Below are 27,635 nucleotides of genomic sequence, written 5' to 3' on the forward strand. Positions count from 1 at the left end.
TCCAAACCCTCTTCCTCTCTTTCAATTTCAGCAACAATCAACCCATGGATGCAAAGGACTTTTACATTAATAATAATGGAAAAAATCAAGTCAACTCGAGTCAATTCCTATGAACAGTTTCACTAAAGCAAAACAATAATAATAACAATGATATTTGTATAATGATTTGTATTCTATAAATCACTTTTACATATATAATCTTATTTTTTCCCTTAACAGTCTCTCATTCTCTCTCTCCATACACACACACACACACACACACACACACACACACACACACACACATATGAAAAATTGAGGGTTAGAAACTGAAAGGGCTTATTAGTGCCCCACTTAGGAAAACTATTCCTGTCTCAACACTAAATCCCTTTCTTTTACCACATCCCAATGTGATAGATAGATATGTGAACATCTATTTAAAAGAGGCACAAAAAGCTGATTTTAATTATATGTTTAATAGCAAATATTTGAGTTTTGCCCTAGAAGGCATGAGTTCTGTTTGCAATTCTGTCATTGATTGTATCCTGAGCCATACTTTGTATGTTTTGGTTCTATCCTAATGACCTCTGTTTGTTTGTTATGAGAGCTATGGCATTATTTAATTAACCCTGTAGTTTCTCCCTTTGTATACTTGGAGTAGGCCGAATAAGAAATTATAATGCTGTTGCTACCTCTTGCCATATGACAGAAAGCTGACAACTATCAACAAGTACCCCTCCTGAAGGATGTATAATCGTAGGTCCAGAAAAAGTCAGATGAAGATTTAGGAATGAAAGATAATTCCTGGAGTGCCTGGGTGGCTAAGTCGGTTTAGCGTCTGACTTCGGCTTAGGTCATGATCTCATGGTTTGTGGGTTCCAGCCTCGCGGCAGGCTCTGTGCTAACAGCTAGCTCAGAGCCTGGAGCTGCTTCAGATTCTGTGTGTGTGTCTTTCTCTGGCCCTCCCATGCTTGTTCTCTCTCTCTCTCTCTCTCAAAAATAAATAAAACATTAAAAGAAAAATAAATTAAAAAATAAAAAAAAGATAATTCCTAATCCTCTTGAAAATTTTGTGAGCAAGGATATAAGTGGAACCTGTTTTTCAACTGTGTCCTCTTAATGAAATTCTAATTCCTAGACTAGCAAATAATAAGGGATATTGCTATAACTTGATTAAGGGATTGGAAATGTATAATAAAAGATATTGCTCAGTTCAAGATCCAGCACCTCACAGCAAGCAGATTGGAAATGTTCACGCTTGCTAATGTCATTAATTGCCAGTCTAGCCTTTTGGTAAGTCTTGCCTCAATGCCCTCCCTCTACCCAAATTCTCCTCCTAGCTATTCTGATATTCACTGAGACTAACAGCCTCTCTGAGCAATTTACTACTGCCTTACTATGTTTAATTAGTTATTGAATAACTGATTTTCTCTTATTTTAGTGGGATACTCCCTGGGACTTTTAATATATTTCAAATTATACTGAGATTTATTGTGAGCTAAAAGCTTCCTATTAGGATGCCATTCCCAAAGTTTGCTTCTAGTACCCACTCCCATAACTCTCAAATGTCTTTTCAGTTCTAATATCCAAACTCATTAGCAGATATTCTTCTTTTTTCTGTTCTGTCTCTTTTGTCCTAATATTTAGATTTTGTAATACTTTCCCTTTCTAATATCAAATATCTATATAATGGGAATTCTTAGGTTTCATGCTAACAGCATAAGGAAAGAGCTTTGGGATACAATTTATATAAATCCAAATTCCTATTTAACAACCCACCTAATGTATGATATTTGCTTCCATTTTCTCATCTATGAATTGATCAATAGCTACCATACCTTTTTGTTGTGAGAATTTAGTGAAAAACTAAATATATTGTTTATGCAGTTCCTGCTCATAGTGGATGTTCTCTTCAAAGAATATTGAATTTGGTTGTCATACTGATATGAGCTGAATTGTGTCCACCCAGGGCCTCACAATGTGACTGTCTTTGGAGGTAGGGCCTGTAAGAGGTGATTAAGTTAAAATGAGACCATTAGAGTTGGCCTTAATCCAACATGATTAATGTCTTTATAAGAAGAGGAAACTGGGGAGCACCTGGGTGGCTCAGCTGGTTAAGCATCTGACTCTTGGTTTCAGCTCAGGTCATGATCTCATAGTTTGTGAGATGGAGCCCTGCATTGGGCTGTACTCCTTGACAGTACAGAGTCTGCCTGGGATTCTCTCTCTCCCTCTCTCTGCTCCTCCCTTGCTTGCACGCTTTCTCTCTTTCCTCTCTCTCTCTCTCTCTCTCTCTCTCTCTCTCTCTCTCCCTCTCAATAAAGAAACAAATAATCTTTAAGAAAAGAAGGGAAATTTGGATACAAAGAGACACCAGAAATGTACACACACAGAGGAAAGATCTTATGAGAACACAGTGAGAAAGAAGTCATAGGCAAGCCAAAGAGAGAGGTCCCCGAAGAAGCCAAACCTGCTGTCACTTTGATCTTGGACTTCCAGCCTCCATAACTTTGAAAAAAGTAGTTTCTGTTGTTTAAGCCAGCTGGTCTGTAGTACTTTGTTATGACAGTCCTGGCAAACTAATACACATATATTTACTATTTCAGAGGAATTAACCCTTACCATTTTCCTATTCCAACTCCTATTTAATTTTCTAGTTAGCAATAGGGCAGTGATCAAAAGCATAATCTTAGAAGTTAGATAGCCTAGAATCTGAAAACTGGGTTATCTACCTAGGTGACATTGAGTGAATTTCTCATATGTTTTGGAGTCTTAAATTTCCTTATCTGTAAAATAGAAAAAACATCTGTCTCATAGAGATATAATTAGAGTGAAATTAAAAGATGTTTGTAAATTTCATAGTATAGTGTCTTGCATATGGGTGCTAAATAACTGGTAGGACTGATTATCTTTATGTATGACAGACCATTTATACATGTTTTCTCCGTTTGGCTTAGTTTTCCCCAAGCCTAATTAGTTTAGTAAATCTTCTCTGTGTGAAGTGCCATATACATACATAATTTCTACAATTAGTTAATTATTTTGAAGATGTGGAAAATCAGCTATTGGCTTCCCTGTTGGCTTGAATCAAAGATCATAAACCCTTAAAGTGAGTTGTAAAACATTTTAAACATATGTTCTAAAAATTCATTCAGTATATTAGATTTGTTTAAATAATTTGATGATTTTGTTCAATGACCAAGCTTAGACCATTTTTCTTCCTTACAAGACTTCCATTTTAGGAAGATATTGTGGCTTATCAGAAACTCCTCTAGATGATGTATTCTAGTTTGTAGTAGAATAAACAAAGCTCTCCTTTATTATTATCTGGATAAATTCTAAAGATCTATACATTATTTTTAAGGTATATTTTATGGTCTGGTGTTATTCCCTTTACCAAATAATTTATAGACTAACATCTTATTGTTCTTTAATTAATTAAGGATGGAATTTTCTTCCATAGATATGTTGTTGTGCTTCTTTCACCCAGTAAGATTTTCAGGCTATAATTGTGCTGTCTTCTTACATACACATTACATTATTACATAAATAATGTACTGTGTCTTTTGCTCATTTCTGTCCTTTGCTCACAGTTTGTGAGTTGGCATTACAATATCCTCTGTCCACAGTTTCCCACTCTATGAGATTGCAATTACGTTAAAATTTTACTTGCTGTCATTTAAATTAGTATTCCCTGGGCACTTACTATGTACAAAACACTGCTACTAATGTGAAGAACAAAGATATTTAAAATAATACAAAAGATTCCATAATCTCAGCCTTCTAATCATATTTTTAGGCTCCTAATATTTGTTAGAAATATTTATATATTCTGACTTGGCTTTTCTTCCACTTCTCATTCCAATTTTTTGTTCCATTTGAAGGGGTATCTACTATTACCTCTTTTTAACTCAAGTAGGCCAATGAATTCCCTGTTGAGTCTTAAAGCAGAGTCTTTGTCAATTGGTTTTGTGTCCTTTTTTGTTCTCAATTCTCCCCAGCTTTTAGAATAAAATCACCACCTAAGATAGTGATGGTGGTTTATGGGGTTTTCTTGTAAACATTACATCTCCTTTTGCTGAATCAACCTCATCAAAAGACAAAACCATCAATTGCTATAGGCTTATTTTCATTTGTTTGAAAATTTAGGAATGGTCAATAGTCTTTCTGATGAAGGGAAGGAGGGCATCTAAATCCATTGCTTTAGACAATAATCCTACTTCTTAAGGAGTTAAAGTAATCCTCTCCACCACCCATCATCCCCCTTTTTTATAAGGAAAGACAGGCATAAAAAAAGAGGAAAGCAAACTCTTTAGCCTTAATAGACACCTGTTCTTGGAGGTGAAATGGGACAGGAAGAAAAGAAAAAGATGGAAAAAGAGAGTAATGACAAAGGCACATATTATTAGGAATTCAATTATAGAATTTGGAACCCTACCAAGATGTACTAGTTTTCACCAGATGTGGCATTTGTTTCCACCCATATGTTTACCCTTCCCAAATGGGATATAATTGAATATCATCTCTTAAATCTTTTGCTAATAACCATTAACAAACCAACTATTTAAAACCCTTTAATGCCTCTTTTATGGGAAGCACTGTGCTAGGTGCTAAAAATCTATAATTCCATGCCTGCCTTCAAAAGTGTTACTGTCTAGCTGTGGCAATTGGGGGTCTTTGAAAGGTTTCAAAAGGAGTAAAATACACAGTAAGTACTGAAAAATTCGAAAGGAGAGGGTGAACATTGAGCTGAGGATCTGAAAAACCTGGCTGTACCCACTCTCTGCTATTTCCTTGCTATGTGATCTTGGACAAATCATTTCTCTTTCAGGTCTTCTCTTTCATCCCATCCTCCTTCTCCACCAGAAAAAAAAAACCATCCTAGGAGATCTCAAAAATGTTTGACTATATGGATGATTACTAATAAGTTCTGTTGTGTTGCCCACATTGAAGCCTGTAGTTAGCTATGGCTCCCTGAGCTGCCCTTCATTTTCACAAAGAAATTGAGGTCTGAATTTTCCCCAATTCAGTATCAAGTCAGGGCTCAGAACCAAATTTTCCCATCCTGATGCTGTTATTATATATATATATATATATTTAATTCTGCACCAAATAGTGTATCTTTCAAAATGACTACTGTGACTCAAAGCTTAAAATATGTTCCTGAAAGGGTTTACTCAGAGAAATGTTTCCTTTTTTAAAAAAGTGTATATGTGAAAATGAGGGGAAAGAGTAATTCTACGAATTAGAGAGGGAACAAGGTAAGCAATTGATTCCTTAGGATCTGGTAGGCTATATATTTCAAAAGTCTACTGAAATACAATTCTCTCTGGCAGAAGTGACTTGTTAAGCAATTATGCAAGTAGCAGGCCAGTGACGGAAGCCTGCTACTTGCATAAAATCGATCCACCTGGAGAGCAAGTAGAGGTTAAAACTGAGAAAACACTTGCCCAGTTGACAATATCCTCCTGGGTCAGACCCAGGAAAACCCTTCCAGCAGCCTCATACTTAAGGCGCCCAAGTTTGCACACTTCCACGCATTCTATTGATTCACACTTGCGTCCTTCAACAGGTAGTACCAATTACAGCCCACAAAACACGGCCCCCCAGCATACTGGCCAATCTCTCCGTCAGTCAAATACTTCATCCACCTTTCTAAATTCTCCCCTCCCCCTTTCATTGGCTTTTCCTTCGGCCTATCCCTAAATTTCTTCGGTGCCTCGCTACCGCGCAACTTGACTCTATGGAGCCTAGGATTGGAGCCGAGGCTAATCCCTCCCTTCGACGTACCGTAACTCTCCGCCCCTTTCTCCAGCGCGGCGGGCCCCCAAGTGAAAGGGGCGGGGCAAACAAGGGGGCGTTCCAGGGGCGGGGCTTGCTGCCCACGGCGGGAGGGCGGAGCCTTCTTTGGAGCCTGCCTGCTGGTTAGGACCTCGGAGAGCGCCGGGCGCCGAGACCAGAAGGACCGGAGAAGCGGCCGCAGTCGGGCGGCACTGACGGCTGCTAGCCCGCCTCCCTCCGCACCTTCAGCTTCTCGGGCTGGCTGACAGCTAGTGGCGGCCAAGGAAGGTGCCTAAGTCTGGAGTCAGATAGTTATCCCTTTGGGACGCCGACGCCGCCGTCCAGCCGCGGCGCCCTCACACCTGTGTGTGTGTTCATGCGCGTGAGCGCCCGCGCGCGAATTACTGTGTGAGGGTGTTTGAGTGTGATCCGGCTGGGCGCGCGTTTGTCTGTGTGAGGGTGTTTGTGTGTGCTTGGTGCCTAGGCGCTCGGCTTGGGGAGGCACCGCGGGAGCGGCGTCTCTGCGCGCCCAGCAGGCTGAGGCGGGACTTGGGCCGCAGCTGTCTCCGACACTGCCTCACGTCCCCCTGGGGCCGCCGCGGTGCTGCGGGGAGAGCGGACCGGCGGGCGAGCGCGCGGCGGCTGCGGGCCGAGGGGGCCGGGGGGGGGGCGGGGGGGTGGATGGAGCGGGGAGAAGAGGGAGGAGGGCTGAAGACGCTGGTGGCGGGGGGGAAGGGGGAGGCGGAGGGAGAAGCGGAGGCAGCGGGCGCCGCCGCTCCCCCTCCCGTCTGCTGTTGCTGTGGGTCATCCGCAGATGTTTGGGGTCCGGCTGTTGGGGGGGCGGTGAGAAATGGAGAAAGGCCTCCCCTTCATTACCTACTGAGGAGGGAGTGTTGAAGATGGTGAGGGAGAGTCCCGAAGGTGGTAGCAGAGTAAATACCCGCTTTCCCACCGCCCAACCCCAATATCGTTTTTCTGTAAATATTCTGAGCTGAATCTTTAGAAAGAAAGCCTCCTCTTAAGAGAGACAGAGTCTTGGTCTGTTGGACTCCGGCTTGATTGTATAATAATAATGATGATATAATGCTAATGACGATGATGACACTGCCTTTTATTTTTACCCCAGTGCTGATGAAGCGTAGCTACAGCTGGGGATAAAGCACTTGAAAATTTGATATATAAGGAGGAAATACTGTCGCCTTTAGAGTTGTATTTTATTATTCCCTTTTAAAGGATGTTCTTCTTAGAATTAAAATTTGACAAAATGAAGCTTGACACTCTCGCCCTTTCTCTTTTTTTTTTTAGTTATTTGTAGCCAGTGCTCGTAAAATGGGGACTGGCTACTGCTTTGATTAATATGAAAAGCTCAACACTCACTCAGGTATAAGTCCAGTGTTAAGTGACCCTTTCCTTTGATTTTCTCAACAGTTTTTAAAATGAAGAAGTTTAATTTTCGAAAAGTTTTGGATGGCTTAACTGCCTCCTCCCCTGGCAGTGGTAGCAGCAGTGGCAGTAACAGCGGCGGTGGGGCTGGAAGTGGTTCCGTACATCCAGGAGGGACTGCAGGGGTTCTCAAAGAGGAGATTCAGGAAACCCTGACTTCAGAGTATTTCCAGATTTGCAAGGTAAGTTGTGAATTGGCTTAAAGCCTATTATTTCTTTATTTCACCTTTGTGAGGAAAGAATAATTTAAAAAAAAGAAAGAAAGATACCACTCACTAGGGATTGGAAATTGTGAGATGCCAGCATTAGGCAATCTTGGGCAGAGAACGCTATAGATAGATGTTTGAATTAATAAAGATACTCTAGGCTTCGACTTCAGCATCAATATAAAAAGCAGTGGTAATTTAAAGTGGAAATAAGCAAGCATAAGAAGTAGAATTTGCAATGTCAAGGCCCAAATTGTGGATAAAAATTTTAATGTAATATTTACATATAAGTAGTAAACTGAAGGAGAAAATAATCATTCTGGTTAAATCTATGTTGACATTCAGAGAAACGAATTGTTACTTTATTTCACTGTGCAGTATAAAATGTTTGAAGCTATTAAGATGTTGCTAGAAGTAATAGCTAAATGAGCATATCCATTTAAAAAGATCTAACGGTATTGTTTTAAATTCATTGTTTAAAATTCTGTGTGAAAACAACCCCAGATTCTTAAATTTTTAAACAAATCCGTAGACTTAATCCTTGTAAGAACTTAAAAATAGCCTCTGTTCTGGTTTAGTGGGGAAACATTTTGGGTAATTATACTCTAATGTTCAACTTCTAATGAATAAGCAAAAGAGAGTTTATGATGGGGAGAGATGCGAATTTTCAAAACAAATATTTTGTTACTAATAGATATTGTTATATTTTCTGAAATAAAGTAGTTTGTAATTTTTATTGTGTTTTTTTGGGGGATGGGGGAAGGTTGCCTAGGAATGTGCTCTTGACCTCCATGTACAATTAAAAAAGCTACTAAGTCATTCATATGATACTGATGAATATAGTTTTAAAATGTGTTGGAATACATTAGAACAAATCATAAATTTTTGAAATCACAGAAATTATTAAATGGTTTGATACCTCAAAAATTTTTTGATATTATTAAAATTATTTTTGTAGTAAATAACATATATAATGGGGTAAGTTTGAATTATTGTCTTATTTGCTATTCCTGGTAAGATCATTATAAAAACATTAAACCTGTATTTATTAAAATATTATATATTAATTTACATAAGAGTGAGTTTATTTAGAATTAGATTAAAAGATATAATTCTACCCTATGAGGTTTATATGCATACAATTTTGTATACAAAGTTATATATAATTTCATTCTCAATTTGAAATAATAGATAGGTGTGCCCGGGTGGCTCAGTCAATTGAACCTCCAGCCTTGGCTCAGGTCATGATCTTGCAGTTGGGTTCATGGATTTGGGCCCTGCGTGGAGTTTTGTGCTGACGGCTCAGAGCCTGGAGCCTGCTTTGGATTCTGTGCCTCCCTCTCTCTCTGCCCCTCCCCTGCTCATGCTCTATCTCTCAGAAATAAACATAAAAAAAAAAGGAATAATGGATATTTTGTCAGATTAGGGGCTTAATATTGGTCATAAAGAAATATGGAAAAGGGTCTTAGGGGCTCAAATTTTAACTGCTAGTTAGGGGAATAGTGTTGTGATTATCTAATATTTGGTGTATTACTATTTCCATTCAAAGATTCTGAAAAAATTTCCAAAATCTCTTAGTTCATGAATGTGAGGCAGGAGAGTTTTAGTAAAGATAAAATTATTATGGAAAAGGTAGACAGAGTGGCCTTGGACTGTTGAGGTTTTAAGTCTGGTAGAGAAGGTTTTAAATTAAAAATTTCAGGGGAAATGAGTGAATGGAAGAGAGGAAAACGGGAAATATATAGTTGTCTTCCTATTTATTCAGACAGGAAATAGTCATGAGAAGTGGCAGAAGTTAAATATGCATTACTTCAAAAACATATGGCATGGTAAGAAGAACACTGGTTTAGGAATTAGATCGTATTTTATTTAAAGCTCTGTCACTTGCTAGCCACATAAACTTGCGTAAGCCATTGATCTGCCTTGAGCCTTGATTTTCTCATCTGTAGTATGGTAATAAGTATTTCTGCTCCTCTGACTTAAGAGGGTTATTGGGAAGATCAAACAAGATAATTAGGTGAAGGCAATGTATACATTTGGAAATGGTGTTAAAATGTATATTTTTATATTCTTAAATTTTTAAAATTACCTTGTTCTTGGCGGAATGACTATAACCAGTGGGTTATAATAACATAGGTAACAAAATTATACTTTCAAAGAAAGTAGGAAAATAGATAGCTGTATAAGTGGAACACTAATAGTATTGAAATGTTACTAAATGGGCAAAGTACTATGGCATCTTTGGATAGCAAGATACTTAATTTTTAAAAGTGATTTTATGGTTGTACTTTTGGTTACCTGGACTATAATAAAATATATAAAAATGGATTAAGGAAATTCCAAAATTAGGACTGTTACTAAAATGGGGACTTCATTTGGACTTACTGATGGAATGTGCAAAGAACATTCTATTCTGAGTACTAAGCAGTTGGCACCTTTTGGGTACTTGTACCTTTTCCACATGCTCAAAATTAAAGTATAAATCTATAATCTGCCCTTTTGAAAGCCATCCTCCTATTATCTGATCAGTCATCAAATCCTATCTACCCTATTTCTTTAGTATTTCTGAAATTTATTCCCTTCTCATTATCTCCAGTACCTGTTCGTTCTATCATATTTTCTTGGTTAGTCTCTTGAAATCACTTCCTACCTGATCTTACCTCTACTTTTACTTCACTCCAATTGATTTTGTTATAACAATGGTTATATCTGAACTGTAATGTTATTTCATTTCCCTGCTAAAAATTCTATGTGTGTTTCCCTAGAGCAATGATGCTCTATAAAAGTCTGTCATACCTAGTAAATAACATCTATTAAAACAAATAAATATACCTTATTGGCATACATTTAAAAATAAATTATAATAATAAATTAACAGCTACTCAATAAAAATCTTGTATTTAATATTTGGTTTTTGTTGTATAATATTATCCCTGCCAGGTGGTAGGACTTTTGCTGGCCTTATAAACTAGTGACAAATGTATAAGAAGTTCAAAACAGAAATGGTAGAAGAAACTTGGTTCAAGCTTATCAAAAAACAAGTTAATGCTTGAGTTTACTGCACCCTAAGTTCAGTATGTATGCATTTGAATGCCCATGTTGTTCAGATATTTATGAAATACATGAAGTGCCTTTTCTAAACTTGAATTCATGAAGTGCCTTTTCTAAACTTGAATTCTGTGAAGCACAATTTGAAACTACTGCTCTATACAATAAATGTCAAGGTGCTTAACTTGATCTATATCAAGATGAGGTTCTTGTTTACCTTTCCATCCTCATTTCCTTGATTTCCTAAGCATATTGCATTCTCTGAAAACACTGTATTTTCTTATGTTTCAATGCCTTTACTCAATCTGTTGCTTCTGACTAGAATATCCTTTCCAGCTTTAGAATTCCTAGTTACTTTTTATCCCATAGTTAAAATATCATCTCCATGAAGTTCTGACCACTGCCTTCCTCTTTTATTGCCCAAGGCAGAATTAGTTTTATTTTTCTTTTTCTGGTTTTCTATAGAACTTGGAATATTCTTATAGTGTGAATTTAGCACCTTACTGTGGTTGGGAAATTTATTTTTCTGTCACTATCATTATATTGTCAACTCTATGAGAGGCAAATATATTTTGTTTCCTTATCACTACTGGGCTGTTTACTACCTAGTAGGCCAGTGGTTCTCAACTCTGTATAAAAGAAAGATTTCTAGCTCCACTCATCTTAGAAAATCCATATCTAGGGATGTAAAGGCCTCACAGGAGATTCTGATACACAGTCAGTATTGAGAATGATTACAGTAGGCACCTGATACACTTTATGAATGAAACAGTATATACATGGCTGGTTAATTAAAGGGGAAAGTCATTAATAATGATATATGTTTTCAACATTTTATTTTAACTGAAAATATATATGCATCAATTTACAAATCACTTGATAAACAAGGCTTTGTTTTGTTTTTTTGGCATTGGTTCTGTAATTGGAGTTCTGTGTGGACTTTTCTTCCATAAACCATCCCAAATTCATTATGCATAGTTTTTGGTTTTAACTTATTTAAAGTAGAATAAGGACTTTTTTGCTTTTGAAGCAAAATATCAAGTCCTTTTAGATGATATATACGTATCATCTGACAGTTTATACACATGATTAATATGTAGTTGACCCTTGAACAGCATGAGATTAAGAGTGTGGACCTCCACATAATTGAATATCTGTATATATTCTATTTCCCCAAAACTTAACTCCCTGAAAACTTTGCCTCCTCAGAACTTAACTACAATCTACTGTTGACCAGAAGGCTTACTGATAACATAAAGTTGATTAATACATAGTTTGTATGTTACATGTATTATACAGTGTATATTTACAATAAAGTAAGCCAGAGGAAAAAAATGTTAAGAAAATCATAAGGAAGTGAAAATACATATATAGTAATATATATTTATCGAAAAAAATTCCAAGCATTAGTGGACCCATGCAGTTCATACCCATGTTGTTCAAGCATCAACTGTATATACACAGATATATAAAGTATAGGTGAGTGTATATGTACACACACAATATATATAGATATATGCTGTGTGTGTATATATATGTATATATAAACTATCAATCTATCATCTATCTTTATCCCTATAGTTAATTGACCTTCACCTATTTAGGCTGTGAGTAGGAAAGTATGAGTATTTAAGCTGGAATTTACTAGTTTCAAATATTCAGTGAACCACTAATGTCAATCCATGTTTTACATAGAGAATGGAAAGTTTTTGTTAATCTAATGAGTTGTTTAAATTAAATGTAGCTTCATTTGTAAGATCTCCCATTTGACCTTCATAACAGTCCTGTAAGGAAGGCAAGGAAAGTATAAATATTGTTATTTTACTGATAAGAATCTGAAGCCAGAGATTTTAAGTGGTACCCTTAGGTCTCCATGTTGGTAGGAGGCATAGCTAAGTTTAATGCTTTATTCTTAGGTGGCTCTGTGGCACAATGGATAGCACATTGGACTTCTAATGCACTACTCTTCCATTATTAAATCTAGTATTTTTTCTGCTTTATCTTTCTAACTTATTAGAAAAGACAACATGATTAATTCCTTAGGAAACATAGAGACGTCTAGAAAATAGATTATTCTGTTGACTCCCCTTCAAAGTACATCCTAAATTTGGTTATATTTCTTCACTTCCACCACATCTTTTGCCTAGACGACTACTACTCAATAGCTTTCTAGGTGTTTTCTCTGTTCTCTCTCAGGCTCCACTTTCATAATAAGTAGTAGAATTCCTTTAAAATTTAAATCATATTATGCCATTCCTGCTCAAAACTCTCCAATGACTTTTTATTTCTTTTAAAAATGAAACAAAATCCCATTAATGTCTTATAAAGATCCAAATGATCTGGCCCTGACAAGATATCATTTTCAAGTGTACTTACTGTTACTTACTCTGCATCAGCTACATTGGCTTTCTTACTGTTTCTCAGACATGATTCCTGCCTCAAGACTTTTTCATTTGCCCTTCCTTTCCATAGAACACTTTCCTCCATAATAATTATATTACGTATTCCCTTTATGTTATTTAGTTCTAAATTAACTAATTGTTAACTTTTCAGACAGATCTTCATTGACCACTGATCACTCTCTCCCCTCACTGCCCTTATCCTGATTACTTTTTCTTGATCACACACCTACCTGCCATTATATTATATATTTATTTGCTTATTGCTTGCTTCTCCTATCATAATTTAACTACATGGATGTAGGGCTTTATTATGTTTACAACTATCTTACCAATTCATAGAATAGTGCCTGCCATATCCAAGGTAATTAAATATTTGTTGAATAAATAAATGAGAGCAGAGAAGGTAATAGAATGATGTATTAATAGCAAACTAGGTATTTTGAACAGCTTCTTGGAAAAGGTTTTTATGGAATAAATTTATTTTACATGAAGACAAGGAAACTATTCAGTGAAAGAGTAACACCATTTTAGGAATATAGTATATAATTTTCAAAAAGACATAGAAAAAGAAGATTGTAGAAATAGTCAATTAAATTTCAGTTTTTATTGGGGCACCTGGGTGACTTAACTGGTTAAGCATCCAACTTCAGTTCAGGTCATGATCTCACAGTTCATGAGTTTGAGCTCTGCATTGGGCTCTGTACTGACAGATATGGATTCTGTGTCTCCCTCTCTCTGCGTCCCTCCTCTGCTCATGCTTTGTGTTTCTCTCTTTCTCAAAAATAAACTATTAAACAAAAATTTTTAAAAATTAAATAGATTTCAGTTTTTATTGAGAAAGATATAAGGGACATTTTTATTCCTAGATCATCTTTTTAGGGGAACAATTCAGAAGTACTAGATTGATAGTGACAAACACATGGGATGATCTAGACCTAATTAACAAAATAGACAAAAAGAAATCTATCACTAGAACCAGATGCATAATTCCTAAAATTTTGAATAAACTCTTAAATTAACCAACTCACTATTCATTAGCATTATAAGCTGTTTTTATAAATGTTCATTGTGTCAGAGCCAACATGCAGATAACTAGTGTAACTTCTGCAAGGAAATAGGTTTGTAATCATGATGATTATACCAGATATAACATCCGATCTTCCCAGATACATAGGTATAAAGTCAGAAACGTAGGTGTGGACTGTGGATAATTAGGCTTTCTAGAACTCTGGAAAGGTGAAGGAGGTCAAATGCCTAGGTTTTCTTGATTATTCTCTCTTCTTCAGGTTTCCCATTGTCTCGACATTCTTCTAATTTCACATATCTTTACTTGGGAGATTTTGTAACTGAGTTTGGCACAAGACTGTGATCATAGTTCCACATATTTGCAATTTTCATTCACTAAAATATTTCCTGAGATGTGTGGATTTGTCTCATTCTGTGCCGTAACTAGTATTATAAAAGGTAATATAGTTGACATAGTAGGATAACTTATTATGGATAAAGCATCTGACAATAACTTCATGTTCCTGTCACCAAAATGGACAGTTGAGATTGGGTATCTTTAGGAATAGGAATAGAGACAAACCAGAAGACTTAAGCTCCCTTGTTAGGGCTGAGATGGTAACAAATTTATGAACCAAATGATTAAAATTAATTTTTTTAAGAATCAGCAACAGGGATACATAGGTGGCTCAGTCTGTTAAACGTCAGGTGCTTGGATTTGGCTCAGGTCATGATCTCGCAGTTTAACGGGTTCGAGCCCCATGTTGCACTCTGCACTGGCAGCATGGAGCCTGCTTGGGATTTTCTCCCTATCCCCCTCTCTCTACCTCTCCCCCAGTTGTGCTGTCTCTATCTCTGTCAAAAAAATAAATAAATTTAAGAAAAAAAATCAGAAACAAAAGCCAGGTTATTCAGTTACTCTAGACTCTCTACTTTGTTTATCGTAAGTGCATATGGATGCAGGGGTAGACTCATGTAAGGGATTATAGACTTGTAGGAAGTATGTTTATAAGTTTTTAAAGTTACTATAGAGAACAATCACATTTTCTTACAAAAAGTCCTTTGGTGCTATTATATTGTCAGCAAATTGGATTATTGATCTTATTTGGTATGGCAATTCTTAAAAACAAATAGTGCTCTTACTCAATAGTGAAAAACAACTTTTCCTCTAGCTACCGCAGTCAGATAAGAAAAAGAAATGAAAGACATCCAAATTGGTAAAGAATAAGTAAAACTCTCACTATTTGCAGATGACATCATACTTTCTATGGAAAATTTGAACGACTCCACCAAAAGACCACTAGAACTGATAAATGAATTCAGTAAAGTTGCAGGACACAAAATTAATATACAGAAATCTATTGTGTTTCTTTGCACTAATAATGAAGTAGCAGAAAGAGAAATGAACAATTCTGTTTACAATTACACCAAGAATAAAATACCTGGGAATAAACAACTATGAAGTAAAAGACCTGTATTCCAAAAACTATAAAACATTAGTGAAAGAAATTGAAGATGATACAAACAAATGGAAAGATCTTTCATGCTCATGGATTGAAAGAACCAATATTGTTAAAATGTCCATGCTACTCAAGGTAATCTACGGGTCATTAGATTAGCAATCCCTATCAAAATACCAACAACATTTTTCACAGAACTAGAACAAATAATACTAAGCTTATATGGAACCATAAATGACCCTGAATAGGAAAATCTATCTTGAGACAGAAAAACAAAACTAGAGGAATCACAATCCCACTTTCAAGATATATTACAAAACTCCATTAATCAAAACAGTACAATAAATGGCATAAAAATAGACACAGAGATGAAGTGGAATAGAAAACAGAAATAAACCCACACATACATGGTCAATTAATCAGTCAGAGAGTAGGCAAAAACATACAAAGACTGTCTCTTCAAGAAATGGTGCTGGGAAAACTGGGCATCTACATGCAAAAGAATGAAACTGGACTACTTTCTTATACCATACATGAAGGCAAGGAAAACAAAAGCAAAATTAGACTAGTTGGAAACTATCAACAAAGTGACAAAGCAACCTACTAAATGGGAATAGATATTTGCAAGTCATATATCTGATAAGGGTTAATTTCTAAAACATAAAAATGGGCTTATACAATTCAACACCAAAGAACCAAATAAACTGATTAAAAATGGGCAGAGGACCTGAATGACATTTTTCCAAAAAAGACATACAAATGGCCAACAGACACATGAAAAGATGTTCAAGATCACTAATCATCAGGGAAATGCAAATCAAAACCACAATGTGATACCACATTGTCAGAATGGCAAGAATTAAAAAGACAAGAAATAACAAGTGTTGGGGAGGATGTGGAGAACAAGGGACCCTTGTGTGCTGGGTTGATGGGAGTATAAATTAATGCAGCCACTGTGGAAAATAGTATGGAGGTTCCTCAAAAAAAATCAAAATAGAAATACCAAATCATCTAGTGATTTAACTACTGGATATTTATGCAGAGAAAACAAGAAAACAATAACACTTTTGAAAAGATATGCACCCCATGCTTATTGACTATTTATACTAGCTAAATTATGGAAGAACCCCAAGTGTTTATCAAAAGATGAAAGATGTGGCATGCATATATAATGGAATATATTACTCAGCCATAAAAAAATGAGATCTTGCTATTTGCAACAACATGGAGGGACCTAGAAGGTATAATGCTAAGTGAGGTAAACTAGGCAGAGAAAGACAGATGCTATATGATTTCACTTATGTATGGAATTTAAGAAGCAAACTAAGAAAAAGACAAAAGAAAAACAGACTCTAAAATACAGAGAACAAGCTGGAAGTTGCCAGAGAGGAGGTTGGTGAGGGGATGGGTGAAATAGAGGGGATTAAGAATACATTTACTGTGATGAGCACTGAATAATATATGGAATTGTTGAATCATATTGTATATTTGAAACTAACATAACACTATGTTAATTATACTTAAACTAGAAAAATTATATATGTATACAAATATAAAATAGTGCTATCATACTTTGTGTATATTTCAATATAGAACTGGTTTAAAAACTTACATAATTTTCAAGTTCGTTTATCTGTAGGATTATTACTAATGATTAAATCAAATTCCTATTTCTTGAAGTTTAGTGCATGTCTGTAGACCCCCTTCTGGCTTCACCTGAAGATTGCCTGCAAAAAATCATAGAGTTAATTAAGTTCCCTAGTTTACTTTTAATAATAGAATAATTGTATTGCTTTCCCATATCATAATTCTATAGATTATTTACATAATAATTTGATAGAATAATTTTGTATTCATTTAAGGTTTCAAGTAGAAGTCTTGTTTTAAGCTTTAAATTGAGTTTTTGTTGTATTAGGGAAAACTGAGTTTTTTGTTCCTACTTGTTAAAATAATGATCTTTGTAAAAGAATTTAGTTACAGCTACAGTGTTCTATTTAAACAAGATAAATTTAAACATTTTTTTATATATTTGAAAGGCAAATTTCTTAATGTGTATAATACACTGGGAAGTCATTCCTAACTTTCTAAGTAATGCTAAAATTTATTGATATGGAATGTTAGAAAATTAATGATTAAGTTTTAGAAAGCCAAAAATAGAAAGCATATTTAAAGGTTTTGGAGAAAATAGTTGTAAAGAGTAGACTACAAGACCTCCAGAAAGTACATAAGGGGCAACTGTGATACCTTTGGAGAGGCTTGGTTAAATGGAATATTCACAGTCACTGAAAGAATATATAAGAAGACATTTTAACAAGTTTATTGCTCAAATAATACTTATTGTACAATGTTAAAAATGATTAGTAAATAAACCATTCTCACCTCACTGACTATAATAAGAGTGAAATAATACTTTTTGGTTGATTTATCAACAAAATCAGTTAGTGATACTTTTTGGACCTATATAAAATATTAGAAAGAAGAGTATGATTTTATTTCTATTGGAGGCTTAAAAATACCAGTTGATATTGATAGTGTATCGAATTATTTTGAGTATAATTATATATAATCAATATAATAAATTCAAATACAAATATAATTAATGTTTTAATTTTAGGTATCTTATAATTGGGTTATATGTATCCAGTAAGTATTTCTTGGATTGAAAACAGCATAAAAGCATCATCATGTTAGGATATGTACATTTCATTATAAATAAAATCGACCATTATGTAATATTGGTGTTAGGTGTAGATTTGATACCTGGATTCAAAAGGTAAGAATTTGTAGCTAGAGAACATTGTTACTTTTTAACATTTTTTCTGCTTTGCTAAGCATCTGTAAATTTCAGTTAGCATTAAAAATTAGTACTTTACCTAGGGGTACACAATAAAATGAGACTGTCAAGAAAATTAATTGGATTGCTTAATGTTTAGTCTAATTTATTTATTATAAATTGGCTAAACACCTGTCTATAAATCTGCAATCCAAAAAAGTTTGAAAATCATTAGTAGTATAATCAATTGAGAAGTTAGATTGAATCTGAGGGAAATGCTTACAGTTTGTAAGCAAACATCTGAGTAGATAAGAAATGTAAACCCCCCCAAAAAACACAGGAGAAATAAGCAGAATAAGAGGAAAGCTCAAGAGTAGAGGTAAATGGTCTGATGCTTTCTTTATGAAGAAAGAAATTCAAGAGTGTCTCAGCATTGCAAAGATGTCAAGGATGATTAAAAAAAGCAAACAAATTAAAAACAAACCAGAGCTGAGACAGCCCATTTAGACTAGGAGAAGTTGATTCGGGTAAAATATTTTCAGTAAGATAATGGATAAAATTAAGGTCACACTATAATAGGGAATAGAGTTGATAGAACCAGTACTTTAAGAGTAGGTGTGTAAGGAGACAAGTGGTAGGAAAGTAGCAGTGATGGTAGATATTGATATCATTTTGGTGTACTGTAGTGGAGATAATGCAGTTGAGCCATAGAAAAGAAGTTGAGGCTACCAGAATGGGAAGGGTAGAGTGGGAATAGAGGAAAGATTTTCCCTTTAAAGCAGTAGGGTCTCTGATCTGGAAAGTTTTTCTTTACTTGATAAGTAAATTTTTTCTTTACTTGACTCATTTCATTTGAATTCTCAGCAAACTGTGCTTTAACCTCCTCTCAGGTAAATAAAAATATGAGATTCTACTAGAATATTGCATTAGTTTCCTACTTCTGCTGCAACAAATTATCAAAAACTTAGCAGCTTAAAGCAACACAAACTTATCAGCTTATAGTTCTGGAGGTCAGAAGTCTGAAATGTGTATTACTGGGCTAAAATCAAGGTATTGGTAGGGTTGTATCTCTTTCTGGAGGCTCTAGGGGAGTGTTCTCCCCCCCCCCTTCTGGCTTTTAGAGGCTGCTTGCAATTCTGTCTGTCTTCCCAACATCGGCTAGTAGAATCTTTCTCAAATTGCATCACTATGATACTAACTTTCTTGCTTCCCTCTTCCATATTTAAAGACCTTTATGATTACATTGGGCCCACTAGGATAATCCAGATTAATCTCCCCTTTTCAATCTACTGATCAGCAATCTTCATTGCATCTGCAACCCTGATTCTCACTTACCATAAAATCTACAAATTCACAATCCTTTAGGGAGCTATTATTCTGCCTGCCACAAAGATGTTCTTACGTTCAATTATCTATTTTATTTTTACTTTATGGAAAGTAAAAGGAACAGAGAGAATAGTATAATGAACTACTTTCAATAATTATCAAGTTTGCAAATCTTGATCTCATTTCATTGTTTTAATGCAAATCTCAGACATGCCATTTCACCTATAAAAACTTTTGAGATCAGATAAGAACGCCCTCCTTTTTCTCCTTTTCAAAAATATGAACTTTTCCCCTCTTAAAAGTCTCCAGTACCATTATACATCTAAAAACATTAACAGAGGAGTCTGGGTGGCTCAGTCAGTTGAGCATCAGACTTCAGTTCAGGTCATGATCTTATTGCTTGTCAATTGGAGCCCCATGTCCAGCTCTGTGCTGACAGCTTGCTCAGAGTCTGGAGCCTGCTTCGGATTCTGTGACTCCCTCTCTCTGCCCCTCCCCAACTCACATACTATCTCACTCTGTCTCTCAAAAATAAATAAATGTAAAAAAAATTTTTTAAACATTAACAGGATTTCTTTATATACTCTTAATATGCAGTTAATGTTTACATTTCCTCAGTTCCATAAATTATATTTGTAATTGATTTGATTGGATTGGGAACACAAAAAGATTCACACTGCATTTTCATCTGGCTTCAAGTTATCTTTAATTCAAATTGTGAAAAGTCACAGAGTTTTATTTTGTTTTGTTTCATTTTGTTTTAAAGATCAGGTGTCCTATGCCTTTGTGTATGTTGCTGAAAACACAATTCTTTGTTTCCTTTCTGAACTGTTAGACTGTATGTGAGGAAGTATGTGGGTTGTTCAAAGTACCACAATGGAAAAATAGACTTAGATTTTAAAATTTGTTTTCTAGAGATGGTCACATCTTTTAAGGAATTGGAAAAGAATATTTTTAAGTTAGCCCAAGCTACTCCTACTTCATGATCCTTTTGTGGGGGTTGATTTCCCTTAGAATATTAAAAAAGAGGAAAATATAAAAAACCTAGAAGATGTGAAAATTAGGGGCACCTGGGTGGCTCAGTCGGTTAAGTGTCCAACTCTTGGTTTCAGCTCAAGTCATGTCACAGTTTTGTGGGTTAAAGCCCCACATTGGGCTCTGTGCTGACAGCACAGAGCTTGCTTGATATCTTTCTCTCTCCGCGATCCCCTTCCCCACTTGCATTGTCTCTGTCTCTCTTAAAATAAATAAATAAATTTTAAAAAAGAAAATTTGAAAGTTAATAAGAGTGGAGTTGATTCTTCTGGTTGTGTTGAATGGTATTAACTTTCATCTATGACATGAGTTATTGGAAGGATTAGGATGGGATCCAGTTTTCACATATCTCTTCTTTTAAGTGAATATTTAAAATAAATGAAAAAATAAAACATTCATTTGACAAAGACTCACTCTACAGTACTTAGAATTACATAGCAAGAAGCTGAAAGTGGATTAGTCAACTCTATTTTCTCTTTCACTTTATAGGATCCAAGACCTGGGTTAATGGGCTAAATCTACTTGAACAACTGGAGTTGAGGGCAATAAGGAGAGAATCAGAATACTGATGGGGAACATACTTTGATTTATTGAGAGTTCCATTTGTAAATAATCTATACATTATTTTTATTGATTACTTATATAATTCAGATGGTTCCTTATTCTGATTCTCGTCCATCCTTAAGTAGTTTATTGAATCTTTCTTTGCTTTTTCTAGTTCTATATTAAACAAAATTTCTTTGCTATTTGAGGTAATATACAATACTTTTGTGTTTTGACAATTATTCAGCATAGGTATTAGGTGAATTCATTTACTTATGTATATTACTTACTATGTACTTATTATTTATTGAAGGCCTTTTATATATAACTCTATACTAGGCACTTTGTAATTGGGCCATCATTTTTTTTTTTGAACTTGCAGCATACACTAAATGAACCATTTTTTTAAAAATGAACCATTTTTTAAATGTGATTAATGATTTCCATCAAATGTATTTAATTCACTTTTTGTAACTTTTATGAAAATTCTTTGCTCCTTTGCTCTTTCCCCCTCTTTACCTTGTATTTCTATTTTCAAAAAAATCATTTTATAGTGTATTTGCTCCTTGTCCTTTGTTTATATTTCTGTTTATATTCTCGGCTAAAAGCTCTTTTATTCTAAAATGAAAGAACCTGGAAGATATTTAAAACATACTTCTTTTGCCACAATTTTATTCTCCTGACAAGTTCAGTACTCTTATTGGGACTTTCGATATACCAAAATAGTTCTGTAAGTGATCATTTCTCTTTTATTACCAATTTTTCCTTAAAAGGATTGAAAACTGCTTAATCTTGTTCTGTTCAGTGTAATCTTCAATGAGTTATCTTCAAATCATGCTTTCTTATTCTTTGATAACTAATTTAATTTCTGCCTTCATACAAAGCAGTATTATACATTTATCATAAAAATTTAATTTAACACTTTCACAATACTCATGTATTTTATTCTGAGGAGAGCTATAAGATTAAAAACTTGGAGCAATAGATAAATATTGAGAGGATATAGTCTAACAGTTGAACACGAGAGTTGACAACTGAAAACAAAAGTGGGGAAGAAGAAGGAAGAATTTGAGGTACAATTTATGCATAATAAAATTCACAGGTTTTAAACACTCAGTTTAATGAGTTTTAAAAGTTATGTATAATCATGTAGCCATCAAAATATGATACAGAATACCTTAAATTTTCTTAAAATTTCTTCCTGCTCCTTTCCAGTTAATTTCGCCCTTCTACACCTTTCCTGGGGCAATGAATTCCTGGCTTTGATCATGACTTAGTTTTGTCTGTTCTTGGACTTCATATAAATAGAATCTTACAGTATGTGTTGTGGGTGCGTCTTTCATGCAATGTAATGTTTTTGAGATTTTACTATGTTGAATGTATTAGTTATTTTTCCCTTTTTATTACTGTATAGTAGTCCATCCAATATTTTTATTGAAAACTATATTTCCATTAAAAGTTTAGACATGCTCATCACAGAAAATACAACAGGGTAGAGAGAAAAACATTCTCAAATTATCTACACATCAAATACTCAGATACAGATAATAATTAGGGACTTTTTGGGTGCATTTTATTTCAGTATTTTTTATGTTTAGTTTTTGTCATATGGAAATAAATGACCGATCAAATAAGAAGAACAGAGGCTATTTGTTTAGAGCTTGCGATAGCGAGGGAGTTAGCCACCATTGCTTGCATTCGGCAGAAACTCTAAAACAACCAGGGGAGTGGGGAAAGCTTTATAGTGGAAAAAAAAAGGGGGTAGGTTTCAGATATGCTTTTATAGGAGGTTGTTGGTATTGGAACCTGGAGGCAGGCTAACTATAAGTGGGGCATCCTATGTGATTAGTGTGGAAGTCATATATGGCTTTCTCTTATTCGTACTGACTTTGAAGTGTGTGGGGGTAGGAGTCTGCAAAAATTAGGGAACCTGGCAGTCATTGACCAAATCCTAAAGTTCTGGGCTGTTTACTGCAAAAGTTGTGATTTGGCTTCCTGGAATGGTTGCTGCAGGGATCCTGGTTCTGTTTCCTGGGCTGGTTGCTATGGTTTGTCGGCCAGAATTCTGTTGTTGTGCCTGGTCTGGCCATTGTATATTGTGTGTTTGGTACCTCAGTTATATAATGGATGTTATGCTATATGATGTCATGGATCGTCCATAGAATTTTACATCCTAGGTTTTTTGGGTTAACATTAGAACATAAACATTTTTTATGTTGTGAATTTTTTCTTTACATAAGTTTAATAGCTTTGTAACATTCCATCCAGTGGAAACATTCTTCCTGTATTATTGAAAATTCAGGTTGTTTCAGTTTTATCCACTTAAAATATAATGATGTAATGAATGTATGAGCACTAAGACTTTAGTATACATAGTACTATTTCCCCAGACTAGATTGCTAAAGGTAAAATAGTTGGGTTATACACTTGTATATATTTTGCTGAAATACTTTCTGAAAGGATCCACAAATTTAAACTCACTTTAGTCATATATAACTGCCAGTTTAATGATACTGTCACAGCTTTAGGTGTTTAAAAATATTTTTCTTAATTTGGTAGATAAAAAATAGAAATTATAGTGATTTTACTTTTTACTTTATGGTTATTAGTGATCTTGATTATTTTTCTATATATTCATTAATAGTTGAGTTTCTTCTTACATGAATTTGTTTTCATATCCTTTACTATCATCTCTTGGTTCTTAGTAATTTTATATTAGTTTGTATAAAATTTTTGTGTATTAAATGTATTGATCTTTTGTTACATTTTTGTAAAAATTTCCCTAGCTCATTTTTTGCTTGTTCATTATTTATATATATGTACATCTATTTGTACATTTTATACATATATATGTACATCTATTTGTACATTTTTTGGTATAGTTAAATCTATTGATCCCTTTTTATCTCCTAAGCAAAGAAATGTTTCTACAATTCAGAGTTTTGATTAAATAATCATTTCTATTTTGTTTTATTTTTCGATGCTTTGATCTTTTACATTTTAATGTTTTTTATCCAGTTGGAATTTGCTTTGGTGTGTAGTATGACTCTAAGTGATATTTATCTACAAATCAATCAGTTTTATCATAGCATTTATTAACTGACTCTTCCATTTTCCACTAGTTGTGATACTACCTTGTCGTATATTAACTTTTGATAGGTACTAGGATTTGTATCTGGGGTAACACTGTTCTTCCATCTTTCCGACTGCTCTTATGTCAATACCATACTAACTTAATTTTTAGGCTAAAGACTGGCCTAAATGTGTAGAATGGGTTTTGGAACATTTGAAAGAAAATGAAGTTTTTGTGCCCATTAACCAGATTGCATTTTTGTTGTCAAAGTTGGGTTTATTACAAAAGGGGAGATTGTGTATGATAGGGAACCATGAAATATCTCAGTAAGAGGGTATTAGGAAAGGCTTGCTATAATTTGGGTGTGTGTTAGGTGCTTTTAGAAAAGTTCAAAGAAGCATAAATTGAGTGTTTTCAAAAGGTGGGTAATAATTCTATTATTTGAATCTTCAGAATTTTTATGTAGGAGGCAAGAGGAATGACGTGGATGGGGCTAAAGCTATAATTGCTTAAAGAAACAGCAGTTGCTTATGTTAGCTGGATGTGGGGGACTCTTAATCACTAGTATGGTTTCCACAGTGTTCTTATATTTATCAGTACCTGGGTGTGATTCTGCTGTAGTTTTGTTTTTGTCTTGCTTCATCCAGTCATAGAGTGGCCTTGTTTGATGTTGGTTTTCTATGAATTTGTTAATGTTCAACAGGAGAACATCATGGCTTAGCTGTTAGTGCCAGGTAAACTCCAGCGGACAGCTGTTAGAGGCTGCTTTTTTTTCTTTTTTAACAATTTCTTTTAAAGTAGCTTTTGTAGCTGAAGTTGCTATAATATTTTGCTAGGTAGGCTTGGTTCCAACCTATATTAGAGCATTTTTTAAACAGTCTGTATTGGTTGATTTGAATTTGTTAATATAATTGTTAGACAACAGCTACTCTTCAGTATAATTATATACTTGAAATAGTGTACTTGAAAACAGCTATCCTAAATAAGTATAACAATTACTTGTGCTCTTTTCACTTGTACTGTTTCTCCATTTATCTCATTTTCTTTTCCTCCTCATTTTGAGAAAATAATGCAAATTTCATTTCCTGCTTATAATATTCCCTAGTAGGCATCCATTTTTAAGTTAGAAGATAGAAGATTTGAAGTAACTCTTGTTTTCCTGAAAGTTCAACCCAGAAAATAAATTTAGTATTTTTATTTAATTAAAATTTTTTTAAGTTAGTGTTTTTATATGGCTAAGATGAATATATAAAATTCTATTTACTGTGGAAATAAAACTGGTTTTCAAAAATAAAGCTATTATAGAAATAAAACTGTTTTTCAGAACTCCTATAGGAAGCTCTGTTGTATATGTATTAGTGTGAAGGAGGAAAAAAGCCTCTGTAATACTTCGATTTTTCACCTGTGCTGTGTGACTTAATTCAGTTATTTTAACTAAGTTACAGAAGAGGAATTCTTCTCTAGCCTGCATCACTGCCAATATTTTATAATTCTGGAGTGGTCTTGCTTCCATTTTTCTAACTCTTCATTTTTAGTCACTCCCATACTGGCATAAAAGAAAAATTTTATGATAAAAGAAAATTATGTGAGGTAAAATAATATCATTTGTTAATGTCTTTGGCAAATGTATATTTTGAGGAGAGAATTGTGTTTGATAGTAGGATGTCCAGGCTGTTGAATGAAACATATTCTGACACTTAATTTACTGAGTCTGGTGGAGATTCAGGCAAAGAGGTATCACAAATGATAATTTATCTAAATATTGTATTTGTTTGATTTAGTGTGATCAACTATAGGCGGAGATTAAGATTCAAGATGAAAGCTACAGAATTTGAAGCTTAGAGGCAAGAGTGATGAAGGAGGAACTGTGGTTCTGGACGAAAATCCAAATGCTTAGGTTGATCTTGAAGAACCAGGATTATAGGTTTTGGCAGGGGTTGGGGAGGGCAGTTGCAAAGCTAATTTAATAGGTAACCTGTTGGCCAAGATTTGCTTAATCCGCTTAATCCAGTGAAAGGATTACTTTTAAAGGAATTATGGTAGTTTTCTAAAACCACCAATCTGTTTTCTTCTTCACACTACAGAAAAATTTTGAGGGTTTTTTTTTTCTGTCCCTGATATCTTTTTGCCTAGTTAGTTCTTTAAAAAAAATTTTTTTTAACATTTATTTATTTTTGATAGACCGAGAGACAGAGTGTGAGTACGGGAGGGGCAGAAAGAGAGGGAAACAGAATCCGAAGCAGGCTTCAGGCTCCAAGCTGTCAGTTCAGAGCCTGATGCAGGGCTTGAATTTATGAACCGCGAAATCATGATCTGAGCTGGTCTGCCGCCCAACTGACTGAGCCACCCAGGTACCCCTTGCCTCGTTCGTTCTAATGTGCTGTTGTTCTTTTCTTCATGATTTTTTTTTCACCAGATTTTCATCTTTCTTCATTCAGTCTTTGTTTTTGTTGTCCCAGTTGTTTTTGCCAAATCATATTCTGACTCTGTTCCCAAATGAAGAATAATTTTTGGTATCAAGTTGTATTGAAGATTTAAAATATTTTTCAATATCTTTTAGATTTCTCTTAAGATTTCTTTTTTGACCCCTGTACTATATAGAAGAGGATTGTTTAATTTCCAAGTATTTTGGAGTTTTCCAGCTTTCTCTTATTGATTTCTAGTTTAATTCCATTGTACTTTTATAGCATACTTTGTATGATTTCAATCTTTTTAAATTTGTTAATAAATTTCCAGAATGTGGTTTATCTTGGTGAAATTTCTATGTGAGTTTGGAGGAATATTTATTCTGCTGTTGTTGGATGAAGTATTCTGTAAATGTCAATTAGATATAGTTGAATCATTGTATTTTTCATTTCATCTATGTCCTTACTGATTTTTGGCCTGCTAGATTACTAAGAGGGGATATAAAAGTCTCCAATTATAATAGTGTATTTATATATTTCTTATTGCAGGTCTATCAGTTTTTGCCTTATGTATTTGGATGCTCTATTGTTAGATGTGTGTACATTATGGATTATTTGTCATCTTTGAAGAATTAACCTTCTTATCACTGTGTAAATCTCCTTTTTATCTGATAATTTTCCTTGTTCTGAAGTCTGCTTTGCCTGAAATTAATATAACTACTCCTACTTTCTTTTGGTTAGTGTTAGCTGGTATCTTTCTCTGTCCCTTTACTTTTAATTGATCTGTGTCTTTATAGTTAAAGTGGGTTTCTTGTGGAAAACATAAAGTTGAGGTCTTGTTTTTTTTTTAATCCACTTTGACAATCTCTATCTTTTAGTTGGTGCATTTAGTCCCTTGATGTTTAATATATGGTTATCTATATAGTTGGATTAATATCTACCATATTTGTTACCATTTTCTAGTTGTTGCACATACATTTTTGTTTCTTTTTTTTAATTCTACCAAAGATTTATTTTTTTCTTTGTGATTTTATTTATTTATTTAAAATTTTTATTTACATCTAAGTTAACGTAGAGTGTAATAATGGTTTCAGGAGTGGAATTTAGTGATTCATCACATGTATAAGACCAGTGTTCATCCCAACAAGTGCCCTCC

The 27,635-nt window shown here is 34.5% G+C and overlaps 1 protein-coding gene across 1 annotated transcript in view; it reads left to right on the forward strand.

The window, feature by feature from the left end:
- Positions 1–6,528: 6,528 nt before the first annotated feature.
- STXBP5L (syntaxin binding protein 5 like) overlaps positions 6,529–27,635 on the forward strand; it is a 361,836-nt gene continuing 340,729 nt past the window's right edge. Inside the window, exons 1-2 of the mRNA XM_029939407.1 lie at positions 6,529–6,662; positions 7,189–7,385. Coding sequence (XP_029795267.1) covers positions 7,197–7,385 — 189 coding nt within the window. The 5' untranslated portion in view covers positions 6,529–6,662; positions 7,189–7,196. The remainder of the gene's footprint in view (positions 6,663–7,188; positions 7,386–27,635) is intronic.

Source organism: Suricata suricatta, chromosome 5 (assembly GCF_006229205.1).
Source record: "Suricata suricatta isolate VVHF042 chromosome 5, meerkat_22Aug2017_6uvM2_HiC, whole genome shotgun sequence".
Lineage (NCBI taxonomy): Eukaryota > Metazoa > Chordata > Mammalia > Carnivora > Herpestidae > Suricata > Suricata suricatta.